At 34.3% G+C, this 16,314-nt stretch overlaps 2 protein-coding genes across 2 annotated transcripts; one reads left to right on the forward strand and one right to left on the reverse strand.

Annotated features, from left to right (window-relative positions):
- Window positions 1–1,169: 1,169 nt before the first annotated feature.
- Window positions 1,170–4,627, forward strand: LOC110821366 (COBRA-like protein 7). The gene is made up of 2 exons (XM_022051176.2): window positions 1,170–1,837; window positions 3,153–4,627. The coding sequence occupies exons 1-2, from the start codon at window positions 1,312–1,314 to the stop codon at window positions 4,580–4,582; spliced, it is 1,956 nt and encodes a 651-aa protein (XP_021906868.1). The 5' UTR covers window positions 1,170–1,311; the 3' UTR covers window positions 4,583–4,627.
- An 875-nt stretch (window positions 4,628–5,502) lies between these two features.
- On the reverse strand, window positions 5,503–10,351 carry RR2 (response regulator 2). The gene is made up of 6 exons (XM_088219796.1): window positions 9,845–10,351; window positions 9,138–9,290; window positions 8,649–9,029; window positions 7,665–7,741; window positions 6,391–7,587; window positions 5,503–6,269 (listed from the first exon to the last, which is right to left on the reverse strand). The coding sequence occupies exons 1-6, from the start codon at window positions 10,017–10,019 to the stop codon at window positions 6,198–6,200; spliced, it is 2,055 nt and encodes a 684-aa protein (XP_088075922.1). The 5' UTR covers window positions 10,020–10,351; the 3' UTR covers window positions 5,503–6,197.
- Window positions 10,352–16,314: the final 5,963 nt, after the last annotated feature.

Consider the following 16,314-nt stretch of genomic DNA (forward strand, 5'->3'; position numbering starts at 1 on the left):
AATATATTATAACATATAATTTTATAAATAAAAAAATTAAATTATAACATACTTGTTTAAAAATAAATATATTTATATTTTGCTTAGAGTTACGAGTTCAAATCTCATTAAAAATACGAAATTCGTCACTCTGTGAACGTATCATGAACTTTTGGTAGTCGACTTATAATATTTGATTAAGTGAACCGAGAATTTAACTTATTAATGTGTTTGTAGAGTTGTAAATTCAACGGTTCTGTTATGTTTTGAGTGAAAAGAACATTCGGTGATGATTAAATTCTCGTAGCTTGAATATCGACAATAAATTTTAGTCGGAAATTTTTTTTAATATAAAAATGGGCTTAGTTATAGGCCCAAAATTTTAATTTTTTTTTAAATTTATTTTTGTAAATAAAAATTAAGAGGGGTTGGGTTGGAAATTTGGATTTAAATTAAAAAAAAAAATATATATATATATATATATATATGTATAATTGTATAAGGAGTAATTAGGAAGGCACGTTTTGGGTCCCACAGAGAAAAACGACGTGGCCGCAACACAAGCCAGTTATGACGGTGAAAAGTGAAAATGGGTTTTCCTCCCGTGTGATCACTCACTCCCTTTGAATTTATCAACTTGTTTACCCAATCACCGTTCGCGTCATCGCCCTTGTTTTAGGTAAGAATTGATAGTGACATAATATATTTAAATTTTAATAATTTAATATATAAAAATAATCGTAATAAATATTAAATGTAGAATTTTTTCAGTCATGAAATTTGTGTTTTTTTATATTTTCGTAATTAAATTTATTTACGAAATTCAGGTGATCAAAGTTGCGAGAGGTCAACGATCGGGAAACGTGGGTCCTATCGTGATTGCAGCGTGCGAGCGAAAAGCACACAATGTTTTCCCAATTCAAAATGCCTCACATGGAAAGAACGCAACGGATCTCTTCCTTTTTATCTTTTTCACATTCAAGTATTTTATTTCCTATTTTAGCCCCAAAATAATTCAAATTTCCCATTATACCCCCAAAAGAGAAGACGCATTTCCAAATATACCCCTAAAATCCACATATTTACCATTTGATCCCTACAGAGTTCCGCCCCTTTTGAATTGAATCGATCTCCCTGCAAAAAAAAAAAAAAAAAAAATCCATTTTATTACGTTTCTAAAAGACAGCTTCTACTCAGCTGTCCGGCGTGTCCGGTCGTCTTCTTCTTCTTCTTCATTCCTTCTCTACGCGTTTATCTCTTACTTAAAAGCTTCGACTTTTACTCTCAGATAACAAAAGTATCGGAACCCAGAAGTTCTGAAGAAGAGAAGACATGGATTTGAACTTCAATTTCGTCTTCAAGATCTTAATCGTGTTTACTGTACTTCCATTCGCGATCTCTCAAACCGAGGCTCCGCCGCCGGCAGCCGATGCCTGCAACGGCGTCTTCGTGACTTACGCTTTCGAGGAAGGATCCAAGATCCCGCCCAGTGACCCTGCAAACCAGGCTTTCCGTTTCGAGTCGACGCTGACGGTGCTCAACAACGGCCGGGACGAGCTGAAATCATGGCGGGTCTTTGTTGGGTTTGCGCATGATGAGTTTTTGGTATCTGCATCGAATGCGGTTCTCGCTGATGGGACTAGTCTTCCGGCGAGTGTGGGAAACGGGACAGTTTTTGCTGGGTTCCCGATGACTGACTTGAAGACGGCGATTGAGACCGCGGGAGATCTTACTCAGATGCAGGTGCAGGTTAAGCTTGTGGGGACTCAGTTTGGAGTGAAACCACCGGCTGCGCCGTTGCCTTCGAATATTACACTTGCTAATGATGGATTTGTTTGCCCTAGGGCTACTAAGCAAGGTACAGTTTGTTCTCTGCTTTTGGTAGACTGATTGAATCTCCTTGTTTTCTGATACGGGTATCTTGATTTTAATCACTGTTTATTTTAGTTTCAAGGGGTTACTGGAGAGTTTGCTTTATGGGTTTTAGTTTTAATTTTTTTTTCTATGCTTATTAAAATGAATTGATTTCCTAGGTTTTGGAGGAAGAGAGAAATAACAGAGATGAAGGCATGGTGAAATTTAACAATTTGTTTTAGCAGAAGGGGTTTTTAGGTTATTCCTTCTGATTGAAAAGTAGAAGAAATCTCAAACATTTAAGGAGTATCTCATAATCTGATGCTCCTCTTTTTGCAGGGTTTAGTCTTTATGGTTGGAAATCTCACAGGGAATAGTTTAGTGTTTATGGTTTATGGCTATGCTTGTGGGTCATAAAGAGGAGTTTAGTACAGAAAAACATTTTTCATCTCATTTCCATTTCCATATTTCTCTTCCATGAAAGATCAATGGGAATTTATTCAGTTAATTGAAATGAAAAAGGGTTTTTAAGAAATTGAGATGTTGTGTAGTTCTTAGAAAAGATTGTCTTCCATTTTGACTTGATCATATAGAGGACAAGAAAAAACAATAAAAGATGTTTCCTAAGTATTTGTATTTTGAAAATTTTGGACGGTTTAGCACATGAAAACAAATCTTGATTCTCTACAAAATGTTAAAAATTATACTTTGTTCTTCTCAACCTCGAGCTATACTTTCACTGTTATTATTTTTCAGACTTTGTGTCTTATTTTCAACTACCACGAGTTTTTATACATAAACATGTTTTTTCACGGGTACAAACTGCACTTGTCTGCTGAGAACGAGCTTAAAATTGATTTATATTATCATTATTATCTTTCACCAGTCGAATAGTTGAATCTATGAGGTTGTGACTAATCAAAAAGAGTGTTGATGTCGCTTAGATTTTGGTTTGACTGGTTTAACTCGTTCAGGTTATATTAAATCGGTTCATGTTATATTAAACCAGTTTGGTTTGGTTTGGAAAAAAACCCTACTATTTTGGGTATATTAGAGTTTACAAATTAATTAATAATTGCATCATAGTGAGAAATTTTTTATTTATCTTGTTCGTGGACGTAGGTATTTCTGTCGAACTACATAAATTTTGTGTTTTTTTTCTTCTTTTACTTTTTATTTTGTGTGATTGTGTGCGTGATTGGAATTATTTCCTTAACAAAGAGGATATCAGAATAATTCATATGGTTTATAGCAACATGGTTTTAGTTTCTTCGGGTCTTTCACATTCGTATGTTTCTAATTCTCCTTTTGTGGGTTAGGTACAAATGAGCTACAAGTTTGCTGTACTAAGGACCCAAAGTTTAAAACAAATATAACAGTAGATGAGGAGTTCCTGCCTCGCCAAAATGGTGATCTTACGATCATGTATGATGTGATCAGAACATTCGACTCAAACTACTGGTCGCAGGTTACAATTGCAAACCATAATTCCCTCGGACGTCTTGATAATTGGCAGTTGAGCTTTGACTGGATGATGGATGAATTTATTCATACTATGAAAGGGGCTTATCCGTCTATAGTTGATTCATCTGATTGCTTATTTGGCCCCCAAGGAACATTTTACAGGGATCTAGACTTTGCTAATGTTTTGAATTGTAAAAGAAGACCAACAATAATTGATCTGCCTCCAACAAAGTTCAATGACACGACGTTAGGGATGATTCCATCATGCTGTCGAAATGGAACGATCCTGCCTCCAACAATGGATCCGAGCAAGTCAACTTCAGCATTCCAGATGCAGGTTTTTAAGATGCCACCAAACCTCAACCGCTCTGATCTTTCCCCACCACAAAACTGGAAAATAAGCGGCAGACTGAATCCAGATTATAAATGTGGCCCTCCAGTGCGTGTAAGCCCTAGCCAGTTTCCTGACCCTAGTGGCTTACCATCAAATACAACTGCATTTGCTAGCTGGCAGGTGGTGTGCAATATTACGCAGCCGAAGGGAGCAAGTCCTAGATGCTGTGTGTCATTCTCTGCATATTTCAATGATTCTGTTGTCCCTTGCAGAACCTGCGCATGTGGATGCCCTACTACTAACACAGGTAGAACTTGTAGTACTACTGCTCCAGCTATCCTTCTTCCATCAGAGGCACTGCTTGTTCCATTTGAGAATCGGACTGCCATGGCTCGGGCCTGGGCTGACATTAAACATCTAGCAGTACCAAATCCAATGCCTTGTGGAGATAATTGTGGTGTTAGTATTAACTGGCATTTGTTTACTGACTTCAACCGTGGATGGAGTGCGAGGATCACAGTTTTCAATTGGGATGAAACCGCTTTCCCTGATTGGTTTGCTGCAGTTCAGCTGGATAAGGCAGTACCTGGGTTTGAGAAAGCTTTCTCATTCAATGGAAGCACTCTGTCCATTAATGGTGTGAATAACACTGTCTTCATGCAGGGTCTTCCTGGGTTAAACTTTCTAGTGGGAGAAACTGATGGAGCCAATCCAAAGAAGGATCCTCGGATGCCTGGTAAACAGCAATCGGTAATCTCATTCACGAAGAAATTTACACCGGGAATTAACGTGGCCGCTAGAGATGGATTTCCCACGAAAGTGTTCTTCAATGGAGAGGAATGCTCACTTCCTACCATACTTCCAACAAGCAGCAGTGACAGAAAGGGATCAGCTATTATCTTCTCAGTCCTCCTAGCAGTTCTGGCATTTATTCTGATGCAGCAGCAATAGCCCATCGGAGGAAGAGATTATCGGTAACTCTTGTTAATTTTTTCATTCTTTCGATTGGCTTGATTGTTGACACATACGAGGCTTCGTATGCTACTACCCTCGGAAAGAGGCCGGAAAGAAACTCAAGAGTATTATGGTACTTCCATTGATGAGGCTTCCTCTAGTTGGGTCTGCAATTTCTCAACAGTGATGTAATACTAAATGTAGGATCTGAGATGATACTGTGTATACACTGAACAGGATTGATCTTTTTTTTTTGTCATGTTTCTCATGTCTTCCATGTTTGTCTAATATCATCATATACAGTAATTTTTTATAGTGATTATTATATAATATTAAATTATTACTACCACAAAATTATTAAATTAGTAATAAAATCTTTAAAAAATATTATATAATATTTACATGATTGCCACAAAAAAGTTCATATATTCACTATTATCTTCTACTTGACATTTGCTGTGGAGGTTATCAAAGAGTCTACCAAAATATACCAAGAGAATATTCTCAGCCATACCCTGTAAGAATACTTAATTACTTGGGTATATATTTATTCACTTATTTACTTATAATAATTATAAAATTACATATTTGTTAAATAATTAAAAAATATATAAATATGATATTTTTTAAAAAAATATATATTAAAAATAAAATTCTAAAATTTCCTAATTTCATCCCAATTTTCAATATCAATCTTATATATAGAAGTTTATATATCTTTCAGAAGTACCAAACAGATCCTAAAATTCTTAAAAATGGTATCTTTAGCTCATAGTTTACAGTCTAGAATTGAATCCCACATGTAACTTTTTCTCCCCCCACCCAAGAAAAGTTTCAGAAAATATTCCAGGAGAATAAGAGAAAATAAGGGCTTTTTTCATAATCATAAGCTAGAACAAATACCAAAAAAGCACCCATTAGGAGACAGCAAAAGCTAATTTTCTTTTTTTTTTTTTTTCCAAAAAAGAAAACAACAGACATGAATTCTAATCTTTTTAAGTACAAGGAAATTAATCCTCAGACTTGTTTCTAGAGCAATCAAATGAAATATATACATTCAGAGTCAATTTCTTGAACAAAATCAAGAAAAGAAACTAAACCCAGAAGAGAAAAATTTCAGAGGAATGGCAAACAAACAAGCCTGATGTATTATTGGAATTAGAGAGGCTCCTCCTACATTTTCTCAGCAGATGTCCAAATAAAATCACCACAACTTACTTACTCTAAAACTTCCCCCAAACACAATGGACACCCTTAAAAACCAAGCATTCCCTAAAATTAGTTGCTTCTTGCTAGATTTTCTTTCTTTTGCCTACCAAAAACAGTCAAAATTTTGCATACATGCCTTCGCATGTCATGCACCGATGTCTTACATGCTTCGTAAAACATCTTCCACCACGAATCGGGATGATCCTTCTATGTTTAAATGGAATCGGCCCCATATTGTATTCACAGAGGTAGATGTGGCTGTGCGGAGTTCAAGCAATCCTGTCTCTAGAAGCAAACACAAAATTAACTCTCCATCCAACAGAGAGAAAATTTTCGGTGACTATGTACACCAGAAAGCTGCTAAATCATGACACGAAGAGAACCCGGATTATCAAAGCATGTTCTACACAGGAATATTGTCCATGGAATAACCATCAAAATCAAACTCATTTTCGGCTGGTCCAATTCCTTCTTGCTGCAGGAAAACACAAGTAAATCTTGTATCAATAATCTACATTTATGAGAAATATTTTGGTTAAAAAGTGAATGGATTATCCAAAAACAAACACTAGAAAGATCTGGAGAGAGAAACTAACCTGTTTGAGAAGTGCACTCATGAGATCTTCTTGACCAAATTGGTCAGGAAAGAGCGATGATGGAATTCTTGCTTCAGAAACCCTTTCTGACTTCACTCTTATTGAATTGTCAGTGAAGAGGGAGTTGAGATTCTGATTAACAACATTCTGTACATTCCCATGTTCAGGTCCTTCTCCTGTTGAGAACATTGCCTTACCTACAGCAGTTGCATTCCCATTCTGCCCATTCCTTTGGTTGGAGGAAAACCCTTGGGAAACTAGAACTGATGGTGTGACGTCAAGGCTGCTTTGAAGGGGGTTCGAATGCTGAGAGGCATCGAAGGTCAAGCCTACATTTTGTAGTTCCCAATCTTGGGGTTTATGTTGATGCAAGTCATTGAATATATCATAACTTGGCATGAATCCTCCTGATCCTTTTATATCCGAGTTTACATCTTCCTGGAATGCCCCTTTTGATGCCAGGCTGGACAACCCAGGAGCATTTCCGAGAGGGAAACTATTGCCAGGCAATTCTGCATTGTGATTCAAGGGGAAATTCAACATTGAAGAAGCTTGAGATACTGGATTGTAAGCTCCCCCTCTGCCATTATCAGGAATCCCAGTTCTTGCAGAAACACTGGCACCAATTCCATTTGATGTTAAAATAGGCTGCGTGATAGATGACGGTAACCTAGTAGCATGACTTCCTGAGTTCTCATAGAGTATCTGTCCCCGAGACTGTGATTGAGCCATCTGCATCAACAAGGCATTATTTTGGCTACTCTGTCCCCCATGGGTGTTGACTTGCATGTTCATGTTGCCGATGGATTGTGCAGAATGGTGCAAACTGGCAAGCTGTTTTGGCTCCATTGCGGTTGGAATCCCATGAAGTAAATTCATTTGCTTACTATTAGTCATATGTTGCTGTTGTGCCTCCGCAAATCTCAGCTTTGGATTTTCGAAGCTAAATAAGTTCCTTTGATCAACAATGGGCATGGATATGCCAGATTTTGCACTTGACCTACCAAGCCCGGCTGCTTGGAGCGTTGCAAGGCTTTGTGCTGGGAGTTGACCAGTAACAGCCAGAGTTTGAAGGTCAATTCCATTGAGCGAAGATAATGGACCAAAATTTGCTTCCTGCGGGTTTATAAAGGAATTATTTAAATTACTCTGGTGCTGTGACACTCCACTTAGCCTTCTCAGGTACAAGCGATACTTCTGCACAGCCCAGTGACTAAGGTAAGCACCAAATAGAATTAACAGGTAATAAATAATGAATTGTATATGATCCATACTTGGAGGTGGCTTGCAACATTTTCTCTAGTGAGTCCTGGAACATTCATCAGCTCCAAAATTTTCTTCGGAACAGCCTCTGCATCAATGTATGAAATGTAAGAACATACAGAAGGGCAATAATGCAGCTGTAAATGAAACATGGTAACTTAGAGAACTCTGAAATTATAAACGTAACGAAATAGCTAGCGACTAAAAATCCAGAGAAAATTTGATTCAGGCACCAACTGAGACAGCAGATGATGAAACAGACACATGCCTCTAGAGAGGTATGTAAGTAAATAAGGTGCATAAACCCAAAAGGATTACCAATCAATGGAACCATAGAGCATAGAATTCCAGCAAAAGAGACCACAGAAATAAAAATTGACAAAAAGTGATTGTAGCATTTCAGTTGAAGCCACATTAAGAGCCAAGGAAGAAGCTAACAATCAATGATAAAATTTCATTCAGAACCACAAATTTCTCAAGCCATAGGTCATCGTATTAATGCCAGTGTGAACTCTGATGAATTTGACATAACGGAACCCTTTGCCTGTTGTTTCAGGCAGGGAAACCGAAAGAATCAACAAGAAAAAACAAGCTGTTACGGCCAAAATTTGCATCCCAATCTGGTAAGTTAGTTCCTTAGTTTTTGTTTGTAACAGAAATCCATAGCAAATGTTATGTTAGGGGCAAAACAGCATCTTGTCTGAAATTATTCTTGAATAAAGATTACTCTTCTACTCTAGGGATAGTAGAGATTTCTCTATCCAATGAGCTCTAATTATTTCTTTAATTTATAAAGATACGTAGAAAATCAAAGAAAAATGTCATTCTACCTACTGATTTCTTTGTGAATTATCGCACAACAGCGATCCATAAGTAGGAACCATAACATGTTACCCTCTATCAACGCTAACCATGATGTGCATTGTTGAGGTCACATATGAACATACAGCCAACAAGAATCAGAAAGTTTGGAGATTCAGGCAGAAGATTCATACTGTCAATGCCAAGCTGATTGACGGCTGCAACAAACTGTTGATGGAGTTCCACAGACCAAACAACACGTGGCTTCTTTAATGTGGACGTGTCATCCCTGTCTTCTGTCTCATCTTCCTCATCCTTCCTCTTTTTTGAGCTTCTCCAGTTCCCTTCATTTACTGAAGAAGAATAATCTGCCTCTTCAGTTTGTTTTTGCTGTCGATCTCCTTCTTCCACACTTCCTGATTGTTCCAATTCCTTCCACTCGTTCTTCCTCTTTCGTACCACATGCTGCCATATATTCTTCAGTGCTTCAATCCGAACTGGCTTGATAAGATAATCACAAGCTCCGTGAGTGACTCCCTTCATCACAACACTTTTGGATTCATCCGCAGACATCACTGTTCAATGAACAAAAATCAGACTCCATTCACTAATCTAATAAAGTGAAAACGATTTTAACCATGGCAGGGGAATCCATACAAAAACTGAAATAGTAGTGTGCTTACTTATAACAGGCAAGTCCATCTCCAACCCAACACGCTCCAGGAGCTTGAATCCATCCATATCGGGCATGTGAACATCGCTGATAACTATATCGAAGCCATTTTTATTCTCTCGAAGCATGGACAATGCGATCTCTGCCCGGTTGCATTTTGTAACTGAAAAAACCCCAGTAGCACTGAATCAATCATATCTCAAATTACACAACTACAAACCCCTTATCTCTGAATATACAATTTCAAATTAGTCATCTTCTCCACAAGAAGACAACTCTGACGAGTCTTCCAAATTAGTCACGAATCGAAACCCAAATTTAGATCTCAAAAACAACAGCACTTAACTTCAGAATCAAGAGAACTAAAAACTAAAAACACGCCATTATAACCGGGTAACAAGCTCGAGCAAATCTATGGCATGAATAGGAAGGAAATTACTAGTTCGAATTTCAAAAGCGTCACACTTTCTCCACCATTCCCAAATCTCTTAGGCTAATCCATTAGCCTTTAAAAATCAAAGCAGCCACAAAATTCATAACATGCAACACAAGAAAACAACTGCTGGGAAGCTAAAGACATGAAATAACACAAAAAGAAAAAAGAAAGCGAGATCAAATATTGAAAGCTGAAAAAGAGAATCTCAAGAACAAAAATTAGGAAATAAAAAGGAAAGAGATTGAACTATAATTCGAGGAAAAAAAAAAATTGAAAAATACCCTCGTAAAGACAAGTTCTGAGCATCTTCTCCAAAATCATGAGACACGTCGGATCGTCATCAACAACCAGAACACGCAGCCCCGCCGGAAATTGATCGGAGACCACGTCGCCGGCTTTCCACGCACCACTCGAGCTCGCAGCAGACATGGATCCTTTTCCGTTAATTTGATTCATCTCTCTCAAAAAACCCAAAAAGTCCCGATCACAAACCGAAAAAAGAAGCGCAGAAAGAAGAAAGAATATATGCGGTTTGAAGACAGTGAATTACATGCTTGAACCTGAACTCGGCATCAAATGGATTGATACCCAGTTCGAAATTCAAAGAACCCAGTTGAGATAACGCACCAAAAATAAGTTTTTTTTTCGAGAGAGAAGTGAGATTTTTGGATTATTAGTATGAGAAAAAGTTTTTCATATATATATTTCTGGGTGAGATTGGAGCTGAAGACATGGGGGTTTTTGTCTCAACTCTCAAGTTCAAGCTCAAATCCTCTGTTACATGAGATGGTTTATTTTATTTTTGTGAATTTTTTAAGAAATTAAAGAATTATTTCCATTAATTTTGGAAATTTTTTATTCATAGTGGGTCAGTCCTGGAAGAGTGGATCCAGCTCATACAGAAAAGTTAACTAACTCAACGCATCCAAAAAAAAAAAGCTTTGAACAGTAACAGTAAAGCTTCTTCCAGGATTCTTACTGTTTTACTGCTGCTGGCTGAATCCGTTCTCTTTCTTTTCTTTTTTACCGTTTTACCCCTCGGTAAAAACTCCGTTCCCGTCGGTCAACTCTCTTCCCTTACATTTCAAATTTCAACCACACCACTCCCTTGTTTATTATTATTATTATTAAGAATTATCAAAATTAGAAATTAATTCATACCCAAAACCCTTTTTATTTTATCCAACGTTAAATTCAAATTTCATTTATTAAATTTTTAACATATGCAAAATCTATTTAATTTAGTCACCGTATTAATGAGAATGTAAATATATATATATATATATTTTTTTTAAATATATATATATAATTATTTGTTCAAATTTGATAAACCCAAAACAAAATAAAGGTGATTTATTTATGCATTTAATAATATATGTATATAATTTTAATGTTGTTTTATAAGATTTAAAATATTATTAAAATAAATAACAAGAAATAATTTCGATTTTAATTTAAATTATAAACTTGTGCAACAAATGAATAATTTGATATGCCCTTTGAAAAGCCACCCAATTCTTGGCTTTAATTGTTTGGCTTTCTTATGTTAGTTGCATGAGTCAAATCCACATATATATATATATATACATATATATGTGTGTGTGTGCATGTACATACATCACTATTATAACATATATATATATATAAATAATTCCACATGCCCTTAGCCAAAGAGTTTTTTAATGTGGGATAGCTTACAAAATGTTGATTTTATTTAAAAATATAATAAATTTATTAAAATTTAATATAATTTAATTATTACGTGTATATTAATAAATTAAAATTTCAATTCGTTGCTCTCGATAAAAAATTAATTTAAAGCGTTCGCTGTAATTCTATTAATACACTAATAAATACATTCTTAATTTTAACGAATTAAACATTATAAATTAATTATAAATAATATACGAGTTATATAGTATAAAATATCAATTTCATATATAAAATATACCATGTTGGCATTGTGGTGGTGGTTCATGGTTTCCACTTTACACTCTCAAGAGTGGCCAATTAGAATTTATATATATGTATGTATATGTATTATATATATATATATTTTAAAAAATTATTAATTAAAATAATTGAGGAAAAAGCTTTTCATTATTCTATTTGTCATATTTTATTATTAGTCACAAAAGGCGAAAAAGTAAAAAAAAAAAAAAAAAAAAAAAAACACACTTACCAAACAGCCCTTTTACGGATTCCCCGTGACCGCCTGCCTGCCCCAACTAAAATTCACCTCAAAACGGAATCCCGTCCAAGATTCTCTTTATTATTATTATTATTATTATTATTATTATTTTAAATTAAATTTTATATTATTTTTTCAACAGATTTTACTACCTCCGTGCCGTTATTTCTCACCTCGTTAATCGCCACACCGTTAAAAAAAAAAAAACACCGGCCTCGTTGTTTTCGCTGCCACGTCATTCATCAGCTTCCCTGAACTGACACGTGTCGTTTCCCTTAGATAAGGTCTCCTTGGCTTACATTTGCTTCGTGCTGTTTCTCTCCTTTTGGCTCTTTTAATGGTACCACATAATAATTGAACGTTCCCAAAAAATATAATTATATATAGTTTTAAAATTAAATTACATAATAATTTATATATTGGTAAAAATAATCATAATTAATTTTATAATATTAAAAAAATAAAAAAATTAATTGGGTAATTTATTATTATTATTATTATTATTATTTATTTATTTTTTTGTGGGTGTTCTTTTAATTTGACATGGTTTGTATTTTGTCCAAATGCAAGAGTCATAATGGGTCTGGTTTTTTTTTTTTTGGGCATAAAATTCTCTCCAATTTAAAACCTAATTCTCCACGTAACTCTCGTTTAACCATACACGTTTTTATATATACAAAAATAAATAAATAAATAAATTTGCAAGAGTAAAACGTGTAATTAATTTATAAAACATTAATAGTAATCTCAATATTAATTTTAAATTAAGTTTAACCAATGAAATTATTCTACTAAGATTATTAATTAATTAATTATAATTTATTTTATTTATTAATTTAAATTCAAATAAAATTTTTATTTAATTATATTTACAATATGTTTATTTTTTAAATATTATGTTGTTAGTGAAAATTTATCTTTTAAGATATTTAAATTCAGTGTAAGTTTATTTAAAAATACTTTAAGTTGTTAATATAAGAGAGAATGAAGTCAATGTAAGTTTATATTTTTTTTTATATATATATATAATAAATTCATCTAATTCTTCCAAATGTGAGATAACATATTATTTATATACAATTGTATTTTTTAATTTAAATTTGTAGTATAATGTAAATTTATCTAATTTATTACAAAATCAAATAAATTAAAGAAATAATTTTTGTTGAAGAATGAATTTTTGGGTATTGATCATTATTTTGAGAAGTAGTGCGAACAATACTAAATTGTACTTTGTTTTGTCTCTTTAAAAAAAATCATCATGCACGTTTTGGGCAAATAAATATCCATAATATTATAAGTGAAGAGCTGTTAGAGATCATCCAACACTTGAACATGTAGGGTAGAGACCCGTACGTAGGTAGAAGCTAGCATTCGCAAATTAATTAGCATATTCGTTCGTTTCGCGATAGATATACCGAATTTGGTACTCGAACGCGTAGGATAGAGACCCGTACGTAAAAAGAAGCCAGCATTCGCAAATTAGTTAGTATGTTTGTTCGTTTCGCGAATTTGAATATGTCAATCATGCAGCAGCAAGTACTTGATCGCGGGAGGACAATACGCACGTTAGCAAACGTGTAATAATGCTCGGTGAGTAACTATAAAGTGTGAGATAACATATTATTTCTATACAATTGTATTTTTTAATTTAAATTTGCAGTATAATGTAAATTTATCTAATTTATTACGAAATAGATCAAATAAATTAAAGAAATAATTTTTGTTGAAGAATGAATTCTTGGGTATCGGTCCTTATTTTGAGAATTACTAGGAACAATACTAATTTGTACTTTGTTTTGTCTCTTTAAAAACAAAAATCATCGCGCACGTTTTGGGCAAATAAATATTCATAATATCATCAATGAATAACTGTTTGAGATCGTCCGACACTTGAACACGCAGGGTAGAGACCCGTACGTAGATAGAAAGCCAACATTCTCAAATTAGTCAGTATATTCGTTTGTTTCGCGATAGATATACTGAATCCGATACTCGAACGTGTAGGGTAGAGAACCGTACGTAGAGAGAAGCCAGCATTCACAAATTAGTTAGCATGTTTGTTAGTTTCGCAAATTTGAATATGTCAATCATACGGCAGTAAGTACTTGATCGCGGGAGGACAATACGCACGTTACCGAACGTAATACTCCTTAGCTAGTAAATGCAAAGTGTGAGAGTTTGGATCGACGGAGATTACTAATTTGTACTTTGTATATATATATATATGTATGTATGTGGTATAAAGAGGAAGGAATAAGACAATAATTCTCACGAAGAGGAGTTGGTATAAATGGATAATACATAAGAGTGCTGCTTTTTTACAGCAAGAAAAAGCTGCGACATATATGGTATAAAGTAGAAAAAAGTGAAAGCAGGTAATTCTGAAACCGTATATTCTCTGTAAACTTTTTTTTTTTTTGGTAAAAATTCTCTTACGATGAATTTACAGGTCTCTTCAATGTTAATTCTGTTTTTTTACTTTATAAAAAAATTCCAAATTTATATTTTTACAGTCTCCATAAACACACACACACACACAGAAAAATATCAGCTTTTGTAAATTTCGGAGCCCGAGAGAAAAGGTAGCAGGAAACCTCCAAACTGTCACCGGTGACTTTATCGCGGCTTCCTCAAAAAGATTTTTTTTAAAATTCCTAAAAAGTAAAAAAAAAATAAAAAATAAATCATTTAATAATTATTATTTATCGTTCGTGGTTTTAGCTTTTTATGGGAGCGCGTCGGGAGTGAGTGGATGCTTTTAAGGGAAATGGAATTTATATTTTTGCGTGTAACAGCACGCGCGTCATTAATTTCGTGATTAATTTTTTTTTTTTAATTTTTAAAAATCCTATTTCTAAATTAACTTAATTATATATATATATATTTAAATAATTTAAATTTAAATTAAATTAATTGGAGAGAGTGAGTGGGATATTATTTACCTTTTTCCTCAGGTGATTGGAGAAGTGACACGTGGCGTCTCCTGGAAGTCGGAGAGTTCCCCCCCCCCTTGTATTTCCTTTTCGTTTTTGCCCCCGTTGTGTTGTCTGTGACACTCTCCAATCATGAGTGCCATCCCAAGTAACATGTCTTTATATATATGTGTGTATATATATATATATATGTATGTATGTATGTGTATGTATATTTTTTTTTTACTTATCAAAATTCCCATTTTTATAAATAATTTTAATTTAATAAAAGTACAGAGGATTGATCGCGAGCGTCAAATCAATATAATTTTTTTAAAAAATAAAAAAAAAAAATAGCTTACAACGAAGATACAGCTATATCTCACAAAGGCTGAGAGGTTCGCACACTGGATCCACCCCGGACGGAATGGTGGGTCCCACCTCCCAACGCGATATCCAGAATCCACGCCAGCAGACGGACGTGACGGAGGGGACACGTGGTGCCGTCCTTTAGCGCGAAGAACGTGGGCCCCGCCGCACTCTGATATCGACGCCGAGCTTAATAAAAGTGGGACCACGCGGCGCAACCGGGACCCACACCAAGCCCCGAAATTAACATGTTACGAATTGGGCCCCACTTAACGGAGTACGTGCGCCCCCATACACATCCCTTTCGTCTCAGTCCGGACTTGTTTTTTATTTTTATTTTTTTTTAATTTTAAATTATAAATTTTTAATTTTAAATAAAAAAAAAAGAAAGTGATAATAAAGTAGATGGATAGCTCAAAGTAGGGGGCGGCTGAGTAGGTTGAATCCAAGGAGACATTTTTACTTGGGTTGAAATACTTACGTGTATGCGCTTATACATTTTAATTTCTTTTTTTTAAAAAAAAAAATTATTTCATTTCAAATATTAATGAATTTATTAAAATTTTAAGACATGGGTTAAAAATTTGAGTTAATTTTTTAATTTAAAAATTAAAAATAAAAAGAGGGTTAAGGTAAAAAAAAAAAATGTATATATATATATGTATGTATATAATAGGGGGGGGGTAATAGAGCACGTGATGTAGAGGGTATAATGCTCCCCGACATGCAACTTCTCCCATGTTGATAATCATAAGTAAATTTGAAAGAGAATAATTGAAGTGAAAGAAAGAGAGGGGATTGGAAACTACCTGTCAACAAGAAAGAGAGAGAGAGAGAAGAAAAAGGGCTGCCCATTTGGAATTACATCCACATTTTCAATATTCCACCCCATTCATTATATATATATGTATATCTATGTATGTAAGTATGTGTGTGTGTATATAGATGTTGTCCCATTAGTACATTTTGCCAGCAAAATCAAGTAGGTCCACCCATTTTCTTTATACTTAATTACCCTTCATTAATTCACACCACCTTTGTCCTAATTACTCCTCATTTAAAAATCACACACACACATACATACACACACGTACGTATACATATACATATATATATATATGTGTGTGTGTGTGTGTGTGTGTGATTTCATACATAGTTAATGAAATTAATGGTATGGGAAAATAGATTATTTATTCCAAACACAACTTTGGCACATATGCTTCAAACTTTTGTATGCACTTTTTATATATATATATATATATGTATATAAAATTAT

This window comes from Carica papaya, chromosome 5, assembly GCF_054855325.1.
Source record: "Carica papaya isolate Zhongbai chromosome 5, ASM5485532v1, whole genome shotgun sequence".
Lineage (NCBI taxonomy): Eukaryota > Viridiplantae > Streptophyta > Magnoliopsida > Brassicales > Caricaceae > Carica > Carica papaya.